Source organism: Apteryx rowi, unplaced genomic scaffold (genome assembly GCF_003343035.1).
Source record: "Apteryx rowi isolate R43461 unplaced genomic scaffold, aptRow1 scaffold_1022, whole genome shotgun sequence".
Taxonomy (NCBI): domain Eukaryota; kingdom Metazoa; phylum Chordata; class Aves; order Apterygiformes; family Apterygidae; genus Apteryx; species Apteryx rowi.
This window is the reverse complement of record NW_020447223.1, coordinates 1-27,052: the sequence shown is the minus strand read 5'-3', so window position 1 is coordinate 27,052 and position 27,052 is coordinate 1. Positions and strand designations below refer to the sequence as shown.

At 36.4% G+C, this 27,052-nt stretch overlaps 1 protein-coding gene across 5 annotated transcripts; it reads right to left on the bottom strand.

The window, feature by feature from the left end:
* Positions 1 to 496: 496 nt before the first annotated feature.
* On the bottom strand, positions 497 to 22,975 carry LOC112965854 (plasma kallikrein-like). 5 transcript variants are annotated; one of them, XM_026065272.1, is made up of 20 exons: positions 22,894 to 22,975; positions 21,815 to 22,310; positions 19,651 to 20,033; positions 19,113 to 19,371; positions 18,784 to 18,943; positions 18,620 to 18,665; positions 17,981 to 18,039; positions 15,022 to 15,184; positions 14,201 to 14,307; positions 12,494 to 12,653; positions 11,855 to 11,964; positions 9,345 to 9,504; positions 8,426 to 8,535; positions 8,179 to 8,338; positions 7,936 to 8,051; positions 7,365 to 7,539; positions 5,190 to 5,365; positions 4,786 to 4,881; positions 2,556 to 2,695; positions 497 to 913 (listed from the first exon to the last, which is right to left on the bottom strand). In XM_026065272.1, the coding sequence occupies exons 6-20, from the start codon at positions 18,625 to 18,627 to the stop codon at positions 758 to 760; spliced, it is 1,896 nt and encodes a 631-aa protein (XP_025921057.1). In that variant the 5' UTR covers positions 18,628 to 18,665; positions 18,784 to 18,943; positions 19,113 to 19,371; positions 19,651 to 20,033; positions 21,815 to 22,310; positions 22,894 to 22,975; the 3' UTR covers positions 497 to 757. The 5 variants fall into 5 exon arrangements, with proteins under 5 accessions (XP_025921057.1, XP_025921068.1, XP_025921075.1 ...); XM_026065299.1 differs by lacking the exons at positions 8,426 to 8,535; positions 9,345 to 9,504; positions 17,981 to 18,039 and having other exon boundaries at positions 499 to 913; positions 18,620 to 18,662; XM_026065283.1 differs by lacking the exons at positions 17,981 to 18,039; positions 18,620 to 18,665; positions 19,113 to 19,371; ... (1 more) ...; positions 21,815 to 22,310; positions 22,894 to 22,975 and having other exon boundaries at positions 498 to 913; positions 18,784 to 18,857.
* Positions 22,976 to 27,052: the final 4,077 nt, after the last annotated feature.

The following is a 27,052-nucleotide window of genomic DNA, read 5'->3' as shown; positions in this document are numbered from 1 at the left end:
AAATTTATCTGGGTTCTCTAGCATAAAAGTAAAATAATTTTTTTAGCAACTAATCTAAATTAAAACTAAAGCAAAAATGTAACAATTTGATTGTGCATTGTTTATCTTATTCAGTGACTGGCACTACAGAAATGCCTTTGTTACCCAAACTTTTGAACATTTTCTCCCTGTCAGTAATTACTGAAATACTATCATAGAGAAATTCATGAGCTAATAATTTCCTATCTTATTTACTCCCTTTTATCTCTCAGTGTTAAATGGCTGTCACCAAACAGAGTCTCAGTTACAGCATTAAACTGAAAATAGATGATATTTCGATATTTTGAATTCCTGTCTGAGGCTAATGGTCACCAGATCCTTGCAGTAGCAATGTCAGCCAAGATTTTTCTGAACTTCTAATGCTTTTTCTGAACCCAAAATTCATCTAAGTTCTTTTTACACAAGAGAGGGAGATCCTGCTATCACTGAAATCATCTGTAAACCCTTCACTGACCTTGATGGATAAGGGAATCAAGTCCCATAGAACAGTTCAATCTTTTTTTCTGCCAAATAAGTGACAATAAACATGGTTTCTTTTTATTATTGCTTTTTATTTAGTAATTTTAAAGTTTGTTCATTCTTCCTTTTCTAATCATGTCTTATGTTTATGTTTCAGCCTAACAGGAAACACCATTTACAGAATGTTAATACACTTCATCATTTGCTCCTGTGGTTACTATTCCAAGGCATCACTTTGAGCCTGTAGCTAACTCTTACACTACATAGTTTTTTCTAGAATCCAGTCTGCATATTCAACAACTTTTGTATAGACACCTGGCTGCCTCGGGCGAGCGCACCCTTCGCCCCAGCTGGTAATGCCGACCAGATACCACACTTCCTCGTGCTTGCATGACAGTGGCCCTCCTGAATCTCCCTGCGTCACAGGAGAAAAAGACAGAGGAAGCAAGGGATAGCTCAGGTCAGTATTTCTCTCAAGGAAAGCCTTGATAAAAATCAGCATCACTCAGTGTTTACACCAGCATAACTGCCTAGATTTCAATTACTTTTACCTAAAGCTGATTAACACAGTGGTGAAGCAGGTTTTCTGTTTTTTTGGTAAATTGATTTCTAAGTATTTTCCAGGCATTGAAATACATTTCAACTTCCSATTAACGTTCAAAACTTCACGCATACAYACACACACACACACACACACACACATATACGTATATATTTATATAAATATATATTGATTTATAACCCAATGAAAAAGACCATATGTGCAACCAAGAAAAATATGACATTTGCCATCTTTTTTCTTGTGATCCTGTTTTCAGTATGCTAACCTCAGTCCCGTACAGGGGTTGTTATGTTTGAGTGACTCCATCCTCCCCAGGATAAAAGACATCTGTTTTCTTTTCCTATTTCTAATTGATCTTTCTGAACATAGTGTTTTTAAGGATAGTGTAGCTGTCATGAATTGCTGAGATGATAGCAAGTATGTTATTTTTATATAACAGCATTTCCATACTATGGTACACTGTATTAGACAAAGAAAGCTTTATTGGCATAGAAAATAAATTACTTCCCAACTTTGAAAATTTTTATTCTTAATTACTCAAGACCAATCAAAATAACAGTCAGCAATGTAGAACAGAAATGTTAACTGTTTAAATGCTTAAAATGTAAATACTGTATTCAGTAGAATATTTAATCTTACTAATCAGACAATATTTTCATCTTGTATAAATTAGCTCAAAATATCTAAATTAATAGAAGTGCATGAGTATAAAAGCAGAGAATTTGAACTCACGATGTTTTGACATTTCGAATTCTAATAATGAACAGACCAGTCTGCTCAAGTTGTCTTTATTCCATTCCCCATGTACTTTAATAGTATTCCTAACACTTTTCCTTCAGGATTGTGAATAATGGATGTTTTAAAATAAGTCTTCATATATTTCATGTTAGGGAATAAAAACATTACATAGGAAATCTGCTATTAGTGGAGAAATGCTTTGGGATACTATATTTCCTCTCTTTGGATTTCTGATATTCCAGAGGAATACTGTTTTCATCCTTAAATTGATGAATGACAGATTTGTACTTTCTTTTTTTATTTACTCTTCATATTTGCTGTGTTCTTTTTTTAAGCAAAAGTGATATAATTTTCATCAAATTAATGAATTTTGCCTCAATACTTAAGTTGAGACATACAGTAGGAAGCTGATGTTGTTTCTTAGTAGGAGACAATGGAGAGTGTGAAAGCGAGAGAAAAGGAGAGAGGGAGAGCAGGAGAGAGAGCGGGAGAGAGAGCGTGCATGCATACGTGCGTTTGTATACACACACTCAAGCATTTTCTTATCTGGAGATACATAGAATCTATCCCTGATGATTTCTATGTCGCATAAGAAAAGTTCTACATGCACTTCAATTGTCAGTGCTTTTGGCATGCAAAAGCGACACGTTAAATGATAGTTCCRTTTAAAACTGTATTTTTGTTTTAACTATAAACATTTTAATTATGGTTTGCAATTATATATTTGAATATATTATTATATACTTTTTTTCATTACCTTACAAGCATCTCTTCCACCTTCTTCATAGCCGGCACAAATCGCTTTGTCATCTATTTTGCGATCCCGATATCTTGCCTGACATTCCTCTTTTGACATGAGGGGAACAGTAACTTTCTGAAGAATATCTTCTACACGACCTATGTAACATGCAGGTAAGAACAGACAAATGTTCAGTTTTAGCAAAATAAAAGTTAAAATTAAAATCTAGAAATCCTCATGTGGTGATATTATAAAGTTGGAGGCCGCTGCTTTTAGACTGATGTTGGGCTTTTATGACACTGTCTTTCCTGTTCTGTGTTAGCAAACAATGTTGATTGTTAATGTGAATGTTTCAGTAACACCATTTTATCAGTGTATATCTCATGACAGGGCAAGCTTCAAAACTCCCTTGTGATTTGCTATGAATCCTCTTATGACTGTGAATTTCAGCACATCGGCCCTTGGAACCCATACTCCCAATGAAAAGCTTCATATCCTTAACAATTATGTCTCAGTAGTGTATTGCAATAGTATTGGAACCTCCCAGTTGCCAGCTCTGGGCTGCTCAATGCCCTTGTAGTTCACTGGGTGGAGAAATTTGCATGCAGAGTAAATAGCAATATGAGAGTCACCATTTTCTTAGAAATTAAGAAAAGAAATATAGTCCATACAATATCTGCCTAAATATAATAGATTTCACATTGAACTCTAACCCTCGAATAGGAAGGTGGGTAAAGGAGAGGACACAGTGTTTAAGGAGATTATAAAAAAACTACAATATAAAAGCAGACATTGATAATTAGCAGCCACCTGACCCACCTCTGTATAAGATCAGAGGCACTCAAATCAGATGTATTATCAGAAGACAAAAGTCATTTAGAGATGTTTATAAACAACATTCAGAATCATAAAAGCAACATATTTCAATCTGATTTCTGAAATGAATTCATATTAGTAAACTCACACAAACAAGTATACTGGTTATGTGCAGACTGCAAGTCAAAATCCCATATCTCAGCAATTAGTCTGTTGGCTTTTCCGGTTGGGAGCTTGAAAGGGAGTATCTATTCCAGTTATATATCATTTTTGCCAGTATAATGGGATAGAATCTAAGGAAATGAATTTGAGGGCCGTACGGGTTACATTTAAGGTTACATTCTTACAGATTTCAAATTCTTGAATCAATGAATTTATAAATCTTTGTCAGTAGCCTCTTGTGATTTTTGTGTCAGAGCACGGAATTATTTAGTGATAATTTTGTACACCTTTCCTATATGCTTTCTGTAAGAAGTCTTAATAGAACTGCAAGTTAAGAAAATTATAGTGCCTGCTCAACAGCAATAACTGTAGCCCAAAGCATGATAGAATTTGCTTTAAAAAAGCCTTGGCCTGACTCTAATCAAATGTCTACCAGTGTGGAACACAGAAATGACCAGTGAAGTTAAAGGAGTTATGCAGCTGGAAAACTGGAATGACCAGAATAATTGACCATAGAATCACATAGTAAGATCATGAGCTTAAACCCTATTTTGGAAACAACTTTGTTTTTCTGTATTTTCTGTATTTCTGTATTTTCTGTATTTGATTTGGCCCCCAAGTGAATATTTCTTAGCAAAAAAAAAAAAAAAGTCTTTTCTTCTACATGCATCATGAGCTGAAACTAGAAGATCTCAGTCTATCTTATATTCTTAAACTTCCTTAGTTAAGGCATTATCCCTCTCTCTTTTTCCTCTGCCYGGGCAGATGAGCTGTATTAACTCAGTGGACTAGCTCACAAACTCCCCGAACTGTTCAGCATTTGTAAATGAAGGATCAGACCACACAACTGTACAAAAGAATATTAGTAATGTCTGGAGCAGATCTCCTACAGCTTCACAGATTAGCCTAGGTCTTCTCAATGTAATATATCACCTCTTAACTGGAGGTGTATCTGTGAGCATACAAAGTAACATGAAATTAGGCAACTTGCAGCATTCACCTAGCTGCAGCAAGAAAGCTCAACAAGCCAGTGTAGAACACCAGTCTGTAGGACTAGCTATATTCATGCCCACCGACTCTGATGACTCATGCAAATTCATACAAGTAAGGCTGTGAGCAAATGCACAGTCTCTGTGTAGCTTGTAACCACAATTCCTGATTTCAAGGACTCAAGAGGTTTGTTTGGGTTTTTTTGTTTGTTTGTTTTGGGGTTTCTAGTAACATTAATTTTGCAAATACAAGCACTCACTGTTTAAATATTAATGTGTACCTCTTTCTTTCCTGTAACCCCATCCAGTCACCCAGCAGTTGGTATAAAGTGTGTTAGCATCTTCTTTTGATGGTAGGCAAATGGGTAGTTGAAGATCTGAAATACAATTTGAAATGTTAGTTTGGTCAGCAGAAAAAATTACAATGTTAAGGTTTCATGGGCACCTTATACAACCCTTGATGTTAGGCTCCATGTTATGTTTTGTACCTTATACTATATATTGCCCCAGTCATGTAAACAAAAGCCACCCATGTTTTCTTCAAAGCCGACTGAATAAGATTCTCCTCAAACCCCATTAATCACATATTAAAGGAGACTAGCCCAGGTTTCATGCACTGTGATAAAGAAACCAGCCCTATGGCATCCTGTGCATTTTCAGAATTCCTCTGTAATACTCTACATACCAGTAAAATTCATAGGTTTATCAAGTTTCATTAAAGCAATGTCATATCCAGTCTGTGCGAATTTATACTGAGGGTGAGCAATAATCTCTTCCACTTTGAAGAAAGGCGTTTCCTCTTTTATTTCTGATTGTTTTAAAATACCCGCATAAACACGCCAAATGTTGGGATTCTCAAGACTGAGGGAAAAAGACAAACAGTCAGTCTGCGGCACAAAGATTTGCACTGGTTTAGAGTTTGCGTGCAGGTGCCAACTCCTGAGTGTACAGTGAAAGCACTGACGTCATCCTCCCCATTTTTGTTTTCACGCCCTCACTCTAGAGAGATCTGTGTGATCCATTCCCTCCACTTCTCATTTCTCCTGATCCTCTTTCTATTTATGTTTTCATCCCACATCAGTTTTCCCTGTGTGTTCAGACTCTCATTCCTCCTGACAATTTTTCATTCTTCTTTCACTTCTGCCTTCTGGTTTTTATCTTCTCTTTTTTTCCTCTTATTATTTTTATCTTCAAGGGCCTAATGCAAGCCTTGAAGAAGTAAATGAGATTCTTTCCCTTTATTTCAGTACAACTTTTCTATTAACCAAAACAGAATTGGAAATATAAATTCAAGTAGAGTCTATTTAGACACTTATTTAATATGAAAATAACTCTAGCCATCAGAATGAATGCAAACAAGAGATTAGAAAGTGCAATAATATAGATCCATATAAAAAGTTCCAGTTAATCTTTATAAATTCAATTTTACTTTGACTAAGTTTAAGGGATATTTCATTGCAATATTCTGCTATCAAGGCAACCTAAATTTTGATATGTGCAATGAGAAGATATAAAATTTGTTTTAAGTAAGTTTTCCAAAAATTTTGAAAATTTTATATGTGAATAGATAAATATCAGTTAGTCTTAATAATTTCCAACCAACACCGCCTATTTTTATTTTTAAAACATTTGCCCTTTAAAATGCTGGCAACTTCGACAAACGTGATAGCAGAGAGATAATGACATTCTTTATATAAGGTTTTTAGGGGGCTTAGAGAGTATAACCACTTTAATAGGGCTTGTCACTAAAGGCCAAATGTTGGCAACACTATTTAACTCTAAAATCAGATTACTCTGCTTGAATAGATGTGCCTAATTTCAGCCTGTGTTGCTGTGTCAATGTTCTTGTCTTTGAAGCATGTTATCTGTTACTTGTCCTGTCCCATCAGTCCGAATCAATATATAGCCTTAAAATTTTCAATCTGTAAGTGACAGGATAAGGTGTTTTACAGATGCAGACAATATAACAAGGGAAATGGATCATTTGCATGTCAGTTAAATCAGGTCTTCAAAACGGGAGTGGTTTCATTACCCAGGTCTGATGGTAATTTGGTGTCATCAACAATRCATACTATATGTTTCAGTGCAAATTAGCAATGCCTTAGGTGCTGGCTGCTCTAAATTTTGTTCTTATAGCTGAAATACACATTAAAAATAATTGATTGATTGATAAAATTAGAAAAAAAAAGTTAAAGGAAAGCCAACACAATTAGGGTCTGGATATTTCATATAATGCAGAGATAAATGAGTCGGTTTAAAGCTCAGGTATCAGAAACAGCCTAATTGGAGCACCACCTAGCTTTATATTGCATCCTGGCCAAATAAGTTAGATTTTGCTGAGCAAAATCTGAGCAATTTTTTTTTTTTCCTGAGCAAAATCAAATGCTGCTGAAACTAGATTACTACCGTTACCCAAGTGCCACAGTGAAAACTCTGGAATAGTCATTTGAAGTTTATGAAATGGAACATGCTAGCAACAGATTTTCCTTTATATGATATTATGATATATGATAAGATATTATAGTAAGAAAAAGCATATATCACATGAAGATGTCTAAGTTACTGTAGATATCTAAAGTATCTGCTTAAGAACTTCATCTTCTAGGTACATTAAAATAATTTAGCATCAGTAATACAATACTATGGTACAAAGAGAGAAAGGTTATAGCATGGAGTTCCAATTACAACAAAAATATGAAGTCTGCCTTAAAACTTCCCCTTTTGGTTACTTTAAAATAGTTCATTTCATTCTAGTCCTCATTTTTATCATGTATAGTTATTCTTCTGAAGGATGGATCTCAATTTATCTCACATGCTGGATGGAAATTTTTTTATGAGTGCATTTACATTTAGCACTCACCTCACAACACAATGAGCAGCTGTAAGAATCCATTGGTTGCTGATGATAGAGCCTGCACAGAGATGTCTCTGACGAGATAACTTCACATGCAAACTTACTTGCCATGGCCATTCACCAGGAGAAGAGTCTGTCCCTCCAACAATCCTTATACTTTTTTCAGAATGCTGCATACATACTACAGAAATAATTGAAAAGGGTGGTTAAAGATCATTTTCACTCACCAATGAAAAGACAAAGATGAGACCACTGCTGACCAGTGAATTGGGCCTGATCTTCTACTAAGAAGGTGATACATGATCCATTCTAAGCCCTTTACAATTTCTGATCGTAATGTCTATTATAAGCAGGTTCATGATGCTAGCATTTGTGTTTACAATGTACATACTGTGCAGGATCATAATAGACTACCTTCACTTTTTCAGAACACTATTTAACTTCACAAGGTGTCCCATTATCATTTCAATGCAATTATTTTTCTAAAAAATATAGCTTTCTGAGTCCTGGGGAGGTTTAGGCTTCCTGTACTGAAATCAGTTAAGCAATGCCTCTTTTAACTGAAAATTGTACTTACCAGTACTGGCCTTCTTTTTACATAATCTTAGTGAGTATCCAGAGATCCTTCCTCCTCCATGTACTATTTCCACTGGGGATCCACTTGAGGACATTCTTAGGTGGCACTTACATTTTCTGCCAATAAATTAATGTCAAGGTTCAGTTTGCACTCTTTATGCAGAACACATACACTGTTCCCTCCCTAAGTCTGTAGAATGATTCTTTCAGCAATCTTTAAAATATTTTTTAAAATGTATCTCACCTTTCTTCATTGCATGAATCTTGGAGTGGAAAGTAGGTAAAAAATTGGCAACGTATCATGTCTGTGCAAACTTGCTGACAAGCTTTGTGTCCTTTGGCATAAGTGACATTGAGTTCCTCTCCCAAAAAATTCATATTCACGTAAGTGCGAGAATTGCAGGCTGTAAGAATGAATATTGCAAACATCAGTAAGGCTAAATGACATGATTAATTCAAAATTAATACTTTTAATGTAATTTATTCTTTACCAGGGAAGGATCTTCTACAATTTAGGAGACTAAAGCCTGATACAGCTTTTTCTCTTGATATAAGTGCATCTGGTATACCACTTCTTGATGTCTTCAGAAGGCAAAGATTTCTAAAATGAAAAATTTTAAATATAACTAATTCTCTTCTCACATTCTAAAATTGATATTTTAGGTGCTGGTAAGAGAAGGTTCTTTCTTAAATGTGCTTTTTCTCCCACCTCTGTATCTGCAAAAAATATTTCATATAAAAATGCATTAAAGAAATGCTAACTCAGCACCTAAGTTCATAGAAAAAGAGGGCTTTTGCAGTTTTGTGAAATGGCATATGACTGTACTACTAAAGATTGTACAGTATTTATACATACATAGAAAAGGTGACTTTAGATGATATATGCCATCTCAGTTTTGCTGCTCACTGAAATCTCTTTGAAACTTTATTCTTCTTTTCACATCTGTTTTGTGTGGAATGTAGGCTTTTAACTCTTCTCACTACTAAATATGAAAAAAGGAAGTTCAATCTTTAAAAGGAAACACTTTACACCTGTTAACTTTATGCAAAATCCTTTCAAGTAAATAACTTCATAACGCAGGAAACCAGATGCCTATTTTAACAATTTCATGAAGTATGGCTTTAAGTCATTACAGCGATCTGGAGGCTTATTCTCTCTTAATGCATATAACTTTTCAGATTAACACCAGATATGCAGCTACATTACAAGATGCCTGGTCACACTGCATAACAGATGAAATGCCCACAGAAAATTATGAACATATAAATAAAACATGTAAAAAGCGATGCTTTACTGGAAATAACCTTTTAACAAGAATTTCCATAAATATAATACAATGTGGTTAAAATGGACTGTAGTATTTTTTTCAAATATCTACTTAGAAAATTAAAGTTAGTCATTATATTCACCTTTGAGATTCTATTTGCCATTCCCTGGTAAAGAATGTAAAGAACAAGCAGTTTGGAAAATAAGTACAAGTAGTTTGGCAGACGGAGATATCAGGAGTGAAAAAAGTTGTAATATTAATTCCTGAAAATTCTTTATGTTCAAAAATGTCCATGTGACAATCTGTATAAAACAAGAAAAGAATATCAAAATTCCAAAGATTTTATAGTGTTATCAAAATATTAAGACTTACAATTTATTTATTTGTATCCTGGTTCACTGTTTCCTTCCTTTGTGACTGATATGCTGGAAAGATATCATAATATTTTAACTAGAAAACTATTTCTTATGAACATTTTAAAAAGCATGTCACCCTGTGTAGAGGATTATTGAGCAGGGATGAGGTTCAAGTAGAGAAGCAGGGAAATGACATGTCAGAATATGGATTTACTAATCTAATGAGGAGAACTTTAAACTAGGATCACCAGAAATCAGTGGTACAAATCCAGAGTTAGGCATAAGTTATCTTAACTCAGAAAGTCTAAAATCATTGAGGTGACAGGTCTATCTAGGAGGATCACAGAGACTAGAAAGAAAATAGTGGGCTGATCTGCTCAGCAGTTTGCTTATCTAAATACTAATTAAAAAGTAGGCAGAATAGCAGGAGAATCTTGAAGTCTGCCCAATGATGTGATCAAAATAACATAACAAAGACTTGGTAGGATAATTCACAGAAACAGACTATAGATACAGAAGTTACAGGAAGCACCAGCAGGTTCAAAAAAAGAAGGAGGAGTTGCCTTCTCCAAGGATATACTTAAACTCCTAGTTAAAATCCTGATACAATAATAAAAAGGGAAAAGAATGCATCAATGACATGGAGGGCATTATTAAAACTACCAAACCAGAACGAAGAGATCAGGTAAATGAAGCTTTTTAAAAAAAACAAAACGATCCAAAGCACAGGACTTTCTTAAGGAAATAATATTCGAAGCACAAATGTGGATCTGGAAGTTTACAGAAACTAACCCATGATCTAAACGGTCGTGTTCAGTGATCCTTTATCCAATATTCGATGATGTCAAGGAAGAAACTTTGCAAAAGGCAGAAAGTAGGACAAATTACTATAAATGAATAATAGCATGAGCACATAAGGACAAAATCAGAAAGATGCAAAGGCACAAAATGAAAGGCCAAATAGCAAGAAACAAACTGCCAAAAGAAAAACATTCAGTAACATTCAATTAGGATTAGGAAAGGAGCTGGTCTGCTCAGGCGAGAAGGAAAGCTAATGACAAAAGACATAAGAAAGACTAAAGAACATATTGCCTTTTTTTCCCTCTCTCCTTCAAGAAGACTAATTACTGTCATATCGACACTGTCACAAGCTATAAATGTCTTTGATAGTCTCTAGCATTTTTTGATTTTTCTTTCAAGTTAAAATCATATTGTTTGTGCATGTGCTTCAGTCCCCTGATTCTTCTTCAAGTCTGTGAGTAGGACCCTCAAAGTGCTAGAATTTTTCTAAGCATGAATGTGTGTCTTTCTAGTCTATCTTACAAGGCAGCATTTTGGAAAAAAATATTCCCTCCAGTCCTTCTTCTACATATATATAGTGAGGGAATAGCTGAATCGTTTTCTTCTCTTTACACCCCACCCCAAAACTTTTCCTTCCTTTCTTATTCTTCACACTTCATTTTTCCATTGGTGCCCCATTGCTAGGAGCTGAACTAAACTAATTTTTTCAAAGTTTACAGAGATTATTCCTATAGTGGGACTATGAGAGTCTAAAGAAAACATGTCAATAGAGGAAGAAAGATGGAGGGACCTAGAAAATACAAAACGTGATTTAAAATAAGAAGAAAAAACTATCTAYAAATTCAAATAAGGCTACATAGAGGCAAAAGAACAATATCACTGTTAAGAGGAGAAAATACCAGACAATAAGACAAGAAGGAGGTAGATTAAAAACAAAAAAGTGAAGCAGGATGTTTTAGTTGAGAATAAGAAGGTATAATACAAACTGATTCCACAATCTTGAGAGTTTTGGCTGAGTAATGATTGCAGGAACAAGCACAGACTCTGCTTCCATCACAAATCACAGATGCATCCCACAGAATGCAGCCCTTCATATTAGCTAATTGTATCAGAAAGCTACAAGTCTTCATTAAAAATTTCCAAGTGCATACATGGTATACAAACAAAATTAGAAAGCTTTATACTCCTCCTGATCTTTGACTTGGATGTATCTCTGATACAAAGATAAAATGCATTTTGCTTAAACTAATCTTATGAAAGAATTCTTTAGATCTTCAAAGCAAAGGACTCTTTTTGTAACACAGAAAAATTAAATGGAAAAATTAAATGATCAGAACCTCTTTAGTGCCTGAGTACTAGCTATATTTCCAAGAATTAAGAATAAGTTTATATTACAATTCTTTTATATAATGAAACATTTATGTATGTCAGAGATAGAGTCCCTTTTTATCCATAACCCTTAAATCTAAACTGAATCAGAGATTTTAATAGTTACCTATTTCAGAAAGCTGGCATGGCTTTAAAGAGAATCCAGATACCACATCATCAAGCACCCTTATGTTGGTTGGAGTTCCTAAAGTGGTATGTTTCAAGAAGCAATTTTTACTGAATGACAAAGAATAAAGAAAACGGTAAGACAACAGGCCTACAATATCCTCATGGCACCTTAACTCCAATCTCCAACCTCCAGAACAACCTTCAAATGAGGAACAGGTCTATCTGAACAATGTTTAACTTGCAAAATCAAGCAGGCTAACAGCTCAAAAACAGTACAACTAAAATTGAAAGTATTTCTCTGACTGCACTGAAGATGCTATTTTCAGAGCAATAAGCAGAGCAAGATTGAATAGAGCAATAAAGCTGCTCACCTACCAATATCATTTGCATTTTAATGTCTCCAGTGGATTAAAAAATTTTTCAGTGCTACGATAGTTGAGTTTACCTTTCTCACAACGGATAAATGAAAGCTAATTTACTACAGACTTTTTTCTGTCTGTCAGTATGAATCAACATTTCAAGGATGATAAGTCAAGGAAAAACTCCCTTGAACAAATTCTCTCACCTTAGACTGCTCTGAGATTTACTCTACTAAACCACACCACTGTCCAGGGAGAGGGATCAAACCTGTATTTACCGAAGGCTCGCATTGTGAAATGTTTCTGAAGCATATGTAAAAAATTGACAATGGTTGTCATTGGTGCATCTTTTTTGACACTGTTGATAGGTGTCAGCCATAGTAACATCATAATTTTTCCCTTCCATATCCAGTCCTTTGTGGACATCTGGACTGCAAGCTGTAGAAAACAAAAGAGAGAAAGCCTTCTGAAAACTCTTTTTTTTTTTTTTTTGGAACTGCCTAAAAGATAAGTGTTCATACAACGCAACCATTGTAAACCAGTGTCTACTGCCCATACTCTTTTAAGTTACGTTATACTTCTCATATGGTTCTGTTAACAAAATCAGAAGTATGGGCAGGATGCAGTACCACATGGTAGAGGAAAAACTTACAGACTTTGATGCTGTCTCTACCTACATGAGAGAGGAGCTGTAATACCTATGGCTGAGACCATGATGAGATTAATCAGAAAGTAATTCATTAATACTAAAACATATACTTTCCCATTTCTAAATTCAAACAGCAGTTTTAAAGGCAAATTCTGTCCTCATAAGCAGTACTCATTTCCACAAAGCGAGAATTTTGACTGTGGAGCTTGAAATAACTTTTCCCAAAGAAGGATGCATGTTTACCTTGTGGTCACTAGGTTCTCTTCACAGAATGCATGTCAGCCAATCATAGGGGTTTTTCTTCAAATATGAATACACAGGGATAGCTTTTGATTTTAGTGGTATTAGTCTGATTCTAGAGTAACCCCAGTGACATCAATTGCACTAAATAGCATAAAAAATAACACCCCACTGAAACCTATTTTGCTGGGCCAAAGCTACTCAGAAGGATAAATACGATAGGATGTTGGCAGGAAAGCACTTTTAAAAGTCCTGAAAGCTCTGAAAGGCAAGTGCCTGTAAGAACCAAGCACAACTGATTTGTCAATAAGCTGCAATGTAGAGCTCACATAGAGCAAGATGCATTTTCCTTGGCATATTCAGGTGCTGTTCCAATGAAACTGAAGAATTGTGTTGACATCCATAAGACTATACTTGACTTCAAAAGCAGCAACTGAATATTCCTTATTCAGGGACAATATTTTTCTACAGCATCATGGTATGCTTAAAGCTGATCTCCATGTAATGACAATATGATGATGGTACAGGTTTAAACAACACAATAGACTTAAAATGTGCCCACTGATAACTCCCAGGCACGGCATGCTGACACTAAGACTGTGCATATAACATGCATATACTCAAAGATGGAACTGCTAATAAATTATTACATTGAAGGCAGCAGCATCACTTAATGACTGTCATTGCTTCTGCTTTTTTGGGCATTTGCTCTATAAAGTTATAAAGCAGGCAGTCATACATRTCTTATGAGCAGCTTGCTGGAGTGGAACAGAGGGAGTAAATTAATCTTTACAACTAGAACTATGAGTTGAAGCACGGGCTCCCGTCTGCCTGAGGCAAATGGAACAGTGTGACTGCAGTAGCATAATTTACCTGCTACCTTGTTTGGGGAGCCTAGGTGATGAATAGTCGGGGCTGAAGGATGAAGCATGTGGAAGAATTGTAAGCTGTGTTTGAAAGAGATCTGGCAAGGGACATCCCAATCACTGCTTGGCTGCTCCTGATTCTATTTCTGTTTTTGAAATGATAGTTTTCTAACACAGATGCTATGTGATACAAAGCATAAAATTCATATATGTGAATGACCATATCTTACCACTAATTTTGATGTTACACTGTTTTAAGGAATGTCCAGAGATAGCACCTTCCATATCCACTTTTGGCAATGTTTCAGTATCGCTGTCTTTTAAGTAGCAGGAAAACCTGTATTTTAAAATGCAGCAATTCACAGCTTTTGCAGTATAACACAGTCCTTTCTAATTCTTTCTCATGTGAAATGTAGGCCATCTCTTGTTCCTTCAGCATTAAAATTTAGGCAACAACTGCAGTTTAGAGAAAGATAGGATAGAGCTGCATCTGCTCTGTTGGCACCAGCATGCTTGGTGGCAGACCAGAATGCATGGTTATGTGGGAGCTCCAAGAGCTCTTAGAGAGAGAAACACACCCAGGTTCAAATGGTTTGTAAAAGGGTTCTGAAGGTAGGGATGTACTGGGCATACAGACAGATCACAGCATAAACCTCTCAGGCTAGTTTCATTCTTAATTGTAAGAAAAATAAAGAGAAAGGATGGTGGGGAGGGAACAGATTACACAGGAGGAGACAGTGAACTGCTGGAGACATAAAATTACTCCCATTGTCTCTCCGCAACACATGGCACAGAGGAAGGAGTGCACAGTTGGTCTTATTTCCTGGAAAGGATTGGTATGTGAGTGTGAAAGATCGAGTATTACCAGATTTAATCTTCCAAAGTTCAGGAAATCCTCTTTTAAATTATCAGTTTTAAAGATATATGACACCATGTTTTCCATGGCAACCCTGTAGCCTTCCTTGCATGCTTATGTTCTGACAAAGTGGTACCGAGTTCCTAAAAATATCACACAAGACCAGCAAAAGCTGCACAAATGTGAATATGTTACCTTTTTGTAGGATCATTAGTCCATGTTGCTGGCAAATAGGTGAAGAACAGACACATGGGATGGTAAGTACACACTACCTGACAGTAATTGACATTGGGCGTAAAAACCATAGAGAGGTCTCCTCCTTGGAAGTATGTATTTTCATAGATCTGAGTCACGCATTCTGGTATGGAATAACAAAATGCATAAATTATTGCAGGTGGTAGCACACACAGTTCACCAGAAGAGGGTTAAGACACTGCTCCTCTGTCATTGACCTTGCTTTTAAAACAGTCCTTTGGCAGGAAGAGAGGCTGAGGGGAATGAGTAGCACAGTTACTCTGAGGGTATCATCTTTGCTTTCCAGCCTGCAAGAAATAAATTCTCTGGGCTCGCTCTCCCGCCATCCAAGCCTTGTGCTCAACTCTGGAGTAGCACAGCTTGAGCTGAGGCAGCAGCCGAACCCAAAGCCCTGGCGGCAGGACAGGCCATGAGGAGGGTGTGCAAGGCACAGCAGACCTGGGAAGAGGACGGGGAGCTACTCGTGGCAGTGGCGGGTTTCAGGAGTGGCAGTGGCATCTTCAGAGAGAGCAGAGGACGGAAGATCATTAAGAGGAAAACCAGGAGACGGAAGAAAGTACAAAGGCTGAAAGAGCTGGAAACTTGTATGTGAAGATAATCCTAATGTTTAGGGTCATTCTAAAGCCAAATTCATAGAAGGTGCCAATTTGTATAGCTTCAATTGCTCCCAGCATTTTATAAACCTGCTACTTCCTTATGACCTGCCTCGAACCCGGTCCAACTTGCTTCACAACAAAGAAAATGCTGACTGTTGAGAGAGGTATTTCAGGAATAGTGCAAAATCAAAATAAGCTTGGCTATAATCTCAGATTTGTAGAAATTCATCATCAATCCTGTACTGAATGCTCTGTAATAAAAGGCACTCACATTGTACGGTTGTTTTGAATGAAATTAAAATATCTAAGTGGCAACACATTCCTATCTTTTGAAATTTTAGAATATGCAAGACCTCCATGTTAAGACATACATAAGGGCTGCTTCACAGAGAAGCCCACTCTCTGCTTCTTATATTTTGCCCTCTGAAGTGGTAGCAAACATGTATTTAAAGCCTGTATCTATAAAATAGCTTTTTCTTAGCTCAAGAATGAAGAGAAAGTATTTTTACCGAATGAGAGGAAATCCAAGTAAAAAGATTTTATCTGGCTGCTTAGTCTGTGGTTTTAGAGCTCTCATACTGTATCAAAAGCTATTTAAAATAAAATATAAATACTGTTTTTACAGTTTTAAAAATGCTACAAGTGGATTTTATTTGATAAGGTACTAAATAATGTGAAATAAACTATATTTAGGGAATTCAGTGTTTCCTGTACATGAGTAAAATGTATAATTTACAAACAAAAGGAAAAAACAAGGAACTATTAGGCATATTTGCAAGGTTTACTAGTATTTTTAAAAAGGTAATCTCTTATTTTTACAAAAAGCTTTACTTAACAAATATGAGGAATTTTCTGGTGTATATTTCCTTTCCCAACTTTGTCATTAACAGGAAAGTGTTTTTTATAACTTAGAACATTCTATATGAATTATGAAGTAAAAATAAAAGAATGCTGCAATTGTCTCCTGTATCAGACATTTTGGATATTATCTACTTTCTTGTAGTGTAAATTAATATACATACATCAATTTATGCTATTTAATATGTTTAACTTCTAATACCATGTAAAATTATGCCATTTCTGAATACTCCAATTTTATACAAGTGTTATGTTTCTTGAGCCTTAGAAATGTTCCAAAATTTTAGTTTTACTGAGATTTCAATCCAAGTAAAACATTTCTTAAATAACACTACATTGTCAAACAGATTTTGCTAAAAAACTGCATTACCTAATTGTCCTCTGAGAAAATAGTTAATTAATTACTGAACATAGGTCTTAGCTCTAATTTATCAGCACAGGGAACTTCAGGGAAATGCAATGACATTTTGTAGTTTGACTTTTGCTAGCCAAAGTGAATCATTAACACAAAGTGGCATTGAAAAATGTACACAATTACTAATTTTCCAGTGTTTCAAAGGAATTCTACAAAATCATTTATACTAAAACAATTGTTTCTTGAGTTACTCATGCTTACTGCAATAATCTTTTGAGTCTGATAGCATGTGGGTATTACACAGATACTGTTTAAATCACAGTAATTTCACATAAAGGAAAAAAAAAAAAGAATTCTGAAGCTCAATTTCTGTCCTCCTCTGAGGCTGCTGGGCTGAGTGGCTCCTACACCCTGACCATCTGCCCTGCCTCCCACCATGAGTAACAGGCAGAGCCTCTGGGAAGAGACAGCCCATTGACCCCATGTGCCATACTGAAACTCCRGCAGCCAAAACAAATTACAGCAAACTTTAGAGGGCTATAATTTGTGCTGAGGGAAATTGGTGTACAGCAAAGCCAGCTCAGAAACATGAGGCCCCCCACCACCTCCTGGACTCTATCAGCTGCTAAGGGCTCTGCTCCTAAGCTGCTGCTAAAATTGTTAACCTTGCTGTTGGGTGTGTGACTTTAAACCTCACATTGGTTTCACGATAAAGAGCTGGATGCAGCCTCAGTCCAACAGAAAAAAAACTGCATGCAGCAGGGTCCCACGCATGCTGGGTGAGGTGAAAGCACGGGGGGTTGGCAGGACAACGTCAATAAAGCCCCATTAGATACTTCCATTTCTGGTAATAGGGCTATGTGCGAGTTACTCAATTCAGTGCAAGCCAGTAGAATATCCAGCCAACTCTCTCAGGACCAGACTGTAGACACTAACATGCGTCTTCCCACCCAAATCACTTTGCTCTGTAGTTCTACTCACTCTGCATATAAATATTGAGGCTGTTCTGAATATTATCCTCTTTAATCTCCCCTTCTAAAAGGGTTATGTTACTCCATGTGCGTATTTTAGGGATTATATATTCACTTACCATTGTAAACTGAAGCAAATAAGAAAATGAAATAAAAAGTCTGATAAATCCAAACCATCCTAAAAAACACAAAAATATTCCTTAGGATATGTTTAATAAATGGTGCATAATTAATTTTATAAAGTACCACAAYGCTTTTCACTAAGCGACCTACATGTGTACAGTCTACCATTAATTCAAAATGGTATGGAGAGTAACAAATTACTGCTGTGACATGCAATTATGGCATATATACAGTAATATGCAATATCAGCAAAAGTTTTGTCCTTTATTTAGGGTTGCAAAGATATAATAAGGCTTATAAGCACTTGGATAATCTCTGCTTTGTTTTGCAGCAGAATATTTATTCTTGGTTAAACTGGGAACAACATTTTGTCAAGATGTTGTTTTAACTATGACTCTGTCCTGGTGGTTAAACAGATAGTATTATCAACATAGCAGACATTTGATTCACACTCACCACTTCTGGTACATATTATATAAATCTTATATTATTTCCTTTTTTTACATGCTACCACTTAAACTGTGAGAGAATCAAATAAAATAATCACACAACAGAATCCCTAAATAGATCAACATACACTACCTTGTTGCTATGAAAGCCTGTACTGACTGTCAATTGCAATAATGATTACATACCTGAACATACAGTAGGTCTGGATGAATGGGTAAGGTTTGTGCACTACTGAAGGAAAAAAAAAAAAAATCTACAATTTGTGTTAAATATTATTGAGTCTGCAATGCTAGCTTGTCTTTAATATTTACTTTGAAAGTGTTCTCACTCTGTCAATATTGTTACTGACCTTGGGCCACATTTTCAGAGTGTAAATCACCAGCACTGCACAGAAATCAATATACATGACTTCCACCAGCTAAGCATCAGTCTCTTGACGACTTTTTTTTTAAATAAACATCTAATCCCTGGTTCAGATCAGTCAGATTCTCTGCTATTAGCACACAAACCTACAAAAAAGGGAATAAGAGTCATACTTACATCAGCATAAATCTCAAGAGTGAATCCTTAACTAGCTGGGGGCATTGGTGTGAAATTAAGAAGATTCAGACCCAAGTAAGTGACATCATTATGAAACTAATGTAACTGAGCAGCAATTCATCATCTGTGTTTTCTTACCATTACACCATATTCTTGAGGTGTTCCCATGACAAGGGAGACAGGTATATTCTTTAGCTATGTATTCTGTGTTCTGTTGTTTTTAACACCAGGTCAAGCTCTTACTCTCTCTCTTCAATACTCTTCAGAAATTATCCTATCTACATCTTCCACTAGTTTTACTTTGGCCCTTTCTTCTACATTTGTTTTCCATTTTGTTGTTAAATGCAATGAATGGTGTCTTCAGTTTGCAGGAAGCCAGAAAAAAACTGTTGCATATCTGAAACACAAATGCAACAAGAAGTCAAATTTAATTTATAGTTCATCTAAATCACTTGTTTTGATTTCTAGAATTCTTTTTAACTTTTGTAACAAAAGCAAAATAAATTTCAAATTAAAAAAATCTTTCAAATCTAAAAAACAAAGTGTTTCACATCAAAGTGAAGTTGTCAAAGAAACAACTTTCCTCCCTTTTTCTGAAACAGGCTGAATAGGCTGGCAAGACAGAAATTCATGTACAAATCTGAATATATATGTTCTGCTCAAAAAATAGTTATACCAAAACATTTTGCCCAGCTGCGATCCTTTTGAGCATCCTGATGATTGAAATGACTTCTATGCCTTATGCGCCAGCAAGGTCTTCACATCTTCCTTACAATGGAAAAACTGTCTCATAGAAAGTCTTCATATCCTCTTGTGTGTCAATTTGCTTTGCTTGTGTCGTGCTTGTAGGAAAGGACTGAAACATTTCCAGTATGTCATCTTTCTTTTTTGCTCGCTCTTTTGTTGCATGTATGCAATGACAAGGAGAGTGACCTGGAAGACTCTGCTGCAAAATACATTGACAGTTTATTCTTGTAACATGAAGTGTTTTGAGAATAAGATGCCTGTACTGCTTTGACCTTCTTCAGCTCAGAAGAGATCTTCCAATGCCTGTGGGGTCTAGAGGTATCATGGCATTATAAACTCTGGGAAAGGGTATCATACTATCGCTAGAGAACACTGCCAAAGACTTTCTATGTGACCTCAGATACGTCACATATTCTTGTTTTTCATCTCAAATGATGATAATCCTTTATGCTTCCAGAAAAATTATCACCGTTACTTTAAATTAATAAAATTGTCATATTCTTGAGTGCAATCAAACTCTACAAACTACTACCTGAACATTTATAAACAAAAGCAAGCTGGACTCTTTATAGCTTTTGTGTTGCTCAGCCTGCTCAAGTAATCAAAACGATTATTTCTCTTTCATTTTTGTGTGCATTTCAGTTAGTGGCACACAAAGGTATTAAGACTTCTCTGCAAGGATTTTTAATTTCTTTGCTTCTTATTTCTCCTCTGAGCTTTCCTGCTCCTACGGTGCAATGTTATTCCAGTTCATTATCGTCTGCTTAAAAAATAAAAAATTGTGGAAAAATATGGTATATAGTTTGAATAGGTAGAAAAAAACAGAGATGGTTCATTATAAATTTCACCAAGTTCATGTGTCTTACGATACAGAAAAAGCAATCATCAGAAGTTTGTGTAAGATTTAATTTCTGAAATCCACTATGTATTTTTGAAATTTGTCTCAGGAAAAATAATCTTTTGGTGATGGCTGTTTGTTTTGTGGGAAAACCAGTGGAAAAAAGAAAAAAGACTTTCTTAAAACAGCAATTGTCTTAAAACAGAATTTATATACCACACCCCTCCCCAAAACATGCATCATTTTAACTTGATTTATATAGGCATCGATTGGATTTGATGGTGAAACTAAAAACTAAGGTAGCAATGATATTCAAAGAGAATCATAATGAGCACATTCACTTTGGAAAATAAATGCATTTTCTTTCGTTGGACCTATTGCTATTCACATGACAAATTCACCCTTATTTACATTAGTGCACTGTCAAATCAACAGAGCTGTACTTCCATTCAAGAGAAGAGAAGTGTTATTAACTATACATTCCTGAATGAATTAAACAAAAAATGCTTACTACAGGACAAATTATTAAATACACTGAGACATTCTCAGCTCATATCAATTTACAGAGCTTCACTGAAATCCAAAGAGGGAATCTGATTTATAGTAGGAGGGAGCTAGAAATTAAAATTGTACATAGTTCCAAAACCACATCAAAAACTCTTTAGCCTTGTAAAGACTCCATGTAAGACTAGAGGCTGCCTATTTCCCTTATCATATTCACTTACCCACCAATAATATTCTAGAAACTAAGCCAAGATATTGCAGTTCACATTTAGTAATTTGAGGTTAAAGGAAGATCTTACCAAAATATTGTGATAAAAATGAAACATTTTTGATGATACRATTACAAAATTAAGATGAATCATTTGGAATAAAAATGGAGTGTTTGCTTCTGTTTTGATTCTCCCACTTCACTTTGACTTGGTACTTAAAAAATATATATATATATATTTCAGCCTAACCAGTCAAGTTCTTTAAGATGAAATCTCCCCAGCAGTATAACTGCCTACTAGCTTCATGCTGCTTTCTGATTTGTGTGATGTAAGAAAAATCTCATGTGTTGGTAATTGAGATGGGAAAATTCATAGCAGCTGGTATCAGCAATTATTAAATTGTTTCACCTCAGGAAATGCATGATTGGACAATACTATGGTCTGATTAAGGTCTAATTCTGCCTGCTAAAACAAAGTCTCACATTTTTTATTGCAGTCCTATTCAAAAGGCAACTTCAATATGAAAGAGGAAAATAAGATACCTCAGAAAAGTGCAAGTATCTACTCTCTGTGATGAGATGTCCATCAGTTTTTAGGTGGAACAAAATGAATAGCATCTCAGAGGCAATCATGGAAGATACCAGTGAAACAGTAAGAACAGAAGACATTCACATTTCAACATCACGTTTTGAACATCCTGCCATCTCAATGAGGATGCTATAATCATATCATAAATATGGCTTTGAATACTGTAGTAGAAAAAAATACTAATTATTCTAACATATTCTCTGTATATTCTGTATAGTTATCATGCATATGACAAAAGATAGAGTGAAATATCAAATACTGCTAAAACAAGTACTAAAAATAAAATCTTAAACTTTCCTTCTTATGATGAAAAATCTGGAGCCTTTTTCATCCGAGTCCAGATGCCATTATTTGGATGAAGAATCAGTTCTCTCACTTGTCCAAAGTCGTCTTTTGTTTAATTCGATTCCACTCAAAACTGCTGCAACTCTTGCAGTTTTTCATATTCCACTAAAATGAAAGCACTGATAGTATAGTACTCACATCTCCCACAATTACATGTCCACAATAGTCTTCCTAGCAATACAGCCCAGAAATGGCTGTACATCAGCTGTCAGATAAGAAATCAATGCAGACCAAATTCAGGATCATAGAACACATCAAAGAGAGTTGCAAATACATGATGTAACAAATCACTACTGGATTTGATTTGTAAAAGTGCTTTTCTGACTTTTTCTTATAAGTAGAGTATCAAATAACTGCCTAAGTCCTGGCTTCTTGCAACTAAAACAACTGATGCTGGCCATTATTAGTCACTAGGCAAGACAGAACATTTCAGTCTACTGAAGGTTCCCATTGACTTGAACAGGCCCTGTAAATTTTGGCCAATGGTAATTCCAGACACAGACCAGAAAAGCCCATTCATCCAGGAAAAGATGGGAGTTACACTTAGCTGAGAACTCCTGCCTTCAGAAGAATCTAAAATTTTGTTTAAAAAGAAAAGTGCATTAGGTTTAGTTTCTAATTCATACAACCTTAGAAGATAACCTTCTACATATGACCTGACTATGAAGTGAGGTAGTACTATACTCACAGGTTTGCCAAAGGATGGCACCAATACTGCTTTCAGGAAGGGAAGTGGGTAAGGATTCTCCAAAGGTTGAGTCTTTTACTTGCTGGAAGAAGAGTAACAGTGAGATACCATGTTCAGTCATGCATGCCAAGAGGATCTGTTTGCAGCAAGGTACTAACATCCCCACAAGGGTGTTCTTTTGGTGCATGAAGATAAAGTTCAGGAAGGCAAGAGGATATCTAGTTAGCCAACAATAGTCCACCTCCTGCATGTGTCCCAAACATGTGACTGTCAGGGGCCCAAAAAGCAGTTTGTGTCAAAATGGCTGGAAACCTCTAGGGCCTCTGACGCAGCCCTGGAAGCACTTTCAGGCAGCACTCCCTAGGAAGCCACACAGAGGGTCTACTAACAGTTTTCTTCATAACAACCATAAATCCCATGCTTCTGAACAACTTGCACACTCTTTTGGGTCAGTCCAGTAGAAAGTTTTGCCCTTTCTGCCACCATAAGAAAGGGTGCTCTGTATGAGACCAGGCTATCCATTTCTTATGCTAAAGCAGAGTTGTATTTCAGAAATGGAGCCAGCACTGCCCATCATTAGCATCATTGGGACTACCCTATATGAACCAGTACTCAGTAGGAATATTTGGGTTTAGAATTCACCCACTGTCTTCAGATCTAAGCATCAGAAGATAGCTAGCCTTCAGAAAACGACCATGAACAGTTACTTTGTACATGTACTTTTCAATACACAATATTTTATTATCCCCTTACTTTATCAGGAAACTTGCAAAGACCGCATTGCATCTCTAAATTATTTTTGTTATTCCTATCAGAGGTTATAAAGTTTACTCGTGATACATTAGAAGTATGCAACAAAAATAAAGCACAAGCAAAACTATTGTTTGTTGCAGACAAGTGTCACAAAAAATATTTCCTTATGGAAATGAATGCTACAGTTTTGTTAATTTAAAAAACTTTAGACAAAATAGATCTCACAGAAGAAAACGAACTAATGTTAGATTTGATTTGTCTTGAAAATCCTCGATTTAAGGACAGGGCTCAACAAAACACATGAGGTACCATTCCAGTTTTCAGATACATACTGAATGTCCTGAGAAGATGTATTCTGAATGCAAATCTTGCACACCTGCAAAGCTCACATTGCCAAGTACCCAGAAGTTTTAACTAAATCTTTACCAAAGAATCTCTTGGGAAAACGCAAGATGAGTCATTTGTTTTACGTGTATTAGCATAAGGTAGTCTCTGAAAGTTATCTTTTTATAAAGAAAATTATTTTTACAATCAACCCTGTAAAATTAACTTCTCGCCATTACCAAACAACGAAAACTGCCTTTGAAAATTAAGTGAGAAAAGTTTTATCATCATTGTTGTATCACTTTCATTTTCTTTATGGCAATAGAAAGGTAGCAATTACGATAAATTATTTGTCCAGGTCTGTGATCTCATTTACGTAAACTAGGTAGTTAAATCTTTTTCTTTTTTTTAATTTTCAGAAAAAGGCAAAACACAAGTTATCAAAATATAAAGAATACAGCAGGTTCAAGGAAATTTTTAATTTATTCAGAAAACTTACAAAATTTTTTTTTCTATTCTAATGTTTTATGAAGTACAGTGGTATCCTATGCATTAAACCACCCTGTGTTATTAGAAGTGTACAACAGACAAAAGAAAAGAATCTATAAAATCAACAAAAGCAGTAAGGACAGATTGCGTCTTTCTTACTTTGTAACACATTAATCATTAGAGGTGGACCAGTTCAGTATTAGCTGTATCAGCTCTGGCTTCCAGCTTCTCATCCAATTTCTCTCTGTAGTTCATCCACAGCCCCAAAGTGACCTAAAGGCAACAGCACACCCTGCAGCTTGCACAGCCACCACTGCTCAGCCCCCAAGACCCTCACTCACCAGGCCTGGCTCCTGCAGCAAAGTCCTACGCAGTGGAGGGACCTCACAGCTGGGCTACAGGGTGAGCTGCCCTTACCTTCTCCCTCCTGCTCAAAGAGCAGAGCATTTCCCAGCAGGGGCTGATACCCAGGATCGGCTTCATCACCCACCACCGCCACCAGTGATCCATCAGGGAGCGCAGGGAGCACACTGCCATGACTATCAAAAGCTGGATCCTCCTGTGGCTCCCTGCAGGACCTCCATCACCACCTAGCAACTGGCTGCACTGTGCCTTGTCCCCTGGGCCACAGCAGACACCATCTCCCACTGGCTGGGAGGCACCATCCAGGGGACAGCTAGGATGCAGGCTCCTGACAGATTGTTTCACTAAGGAGGGTCAGAACAGAAGTTGCATCAGCAGATAAAAGACAAACAAGCTTATCTGTTCATGCCCTCCTTTTAGCAGTGCCAGGGGGTCAATGCTGGGGTAACACGCACCACCCAAAAGAAGCGTGAGCATAGAGCAGAAGGGCAGAGCAGCTGGAGGACCCCAGCTTGGTCTAGCACTAGTTTCTTCTCCAGTGCTTGCAAAAGCCATGAAGTCTGCTGTGGGGCTTCTTGTTGATTTAGACCTGACCTGAAGGACAAATCTAGCACCTGGGCTGCAACATGCAAAACTACAGCCAGCTGATGACTCTGCGTGAGAAATAGCCCATCTATTCCAAAGGCCAAAATGTCATCTAGTTATAGCTAGGAGCCTTCAAAGTCTTGAGGCATGGCTTGAGGCTTATGGATTAAGGCCATGTTTTTACATGTTTCCACAAGTTAAATGAAGGGGATTATAGTACCAATATAACTAGAGGAACATTCAGGAAAATATGATCTTTAACAATTGTATGTTTTTGTCTATTGTGTGGTTGCCTTATCCTCCTTCAAAATACAAAGTTTCATAGGGCAGAATGTGGGGGAAGGGAAGAAATTACTGAAGTTCTGTGAATGCCTCAGGACACATCTCAATATAACCAAACTCCAAGCTGAGATTATGACACCTTTACTCTATTGAACGAGTGAATGAATTATGTATCTCCTTGACTTGGTGGTACGGTGGGATATAAATACAGCAGTCTTGGTAGAGGCATGCTACTGTTGCATTCTCTACGGAGAAAAAAAAAAAGAAAAAAGAAAAATCAGACCTGCAGGCTTGACAGTTATCCCTGCAAGTTTCTCAAATTCCATTCTGAATGACAAAACATAAAAAAAAAAAAAACAACACATCTATGAGCATCCAACTGAGGCTGTTGCAAAAGTAGTGAACAAAACTGTTTAAAAAATATTTCAGCTACATTACTCAACATACTTGCTGTTTTGCTTCCTGAAGTTGTTCTAGGCTTTTTTGTCATCATTAACATCTTAGCTGCTGAGTGTGTTTTGCATCTGCCTGAGAATCTAATCTAAAGTAGGAACAGTTAAAAATTTTCAGAGGCATTTAGGTCCATCATTGTAATTCCTCTTTAACATCACCTAGCAAGAATCTCTCTATGTTGCCTGCAGGATCTTAAAACGTAAGAGCACATTTGTTCGTTGTTTGGAGCTTTCACTAACACAGTAAAATCTGGTCAACTCCTCACCCCATTATTTCCTTTCCTTTGCATTGTTGCAATTCATCTGAATAGACAAGGCACTAAGATTTGATGGTTAAAGACTTGCACTTTAAAAATGAACATGAAGTTCTCATGCATTAGAAGACTACAGCACTTCAGGACTATCACATCGTCATCTTTGATGAAACAATCAGCAACAACTTTAGTTCCAAAAGATTCCAAGCCTCACTAACTGGACTGCCATCAAAACATGCGATTTAAAAACATTCTGCAACCTAAAGAGTTTTTGGAAAAATAACATATTGAATTTCCTTTCCCTATTATACAGAGTTCAGTCTCCTCTTCAGCTGGATCCAGATGCCGTTATTTGGACGAAGAATCAGCTCTCCTGCCAGACCAAGCTCTCCTTGCTTTTGACAGCAGTCCACCCAAAAGCGCCGCAGGATGAGGGCTAGAAGGGCTTTCTCTTCCATTTGTGCAAAGCGCTGACCTACAGATTACAGGGCAGCAAAAGAGGTGTTATTGTCAGGTTTGCAACTTCAACAACTTCCGCACTTGCATGACCACAGCAATAAGCCTAGAAACACAGCACAGCAAGGACTGTGCATCTGCCTTGAGAACAGAACCAGGTGTGGGACAAAACTGAGGTCATATCAATACCAGTGAAACCAG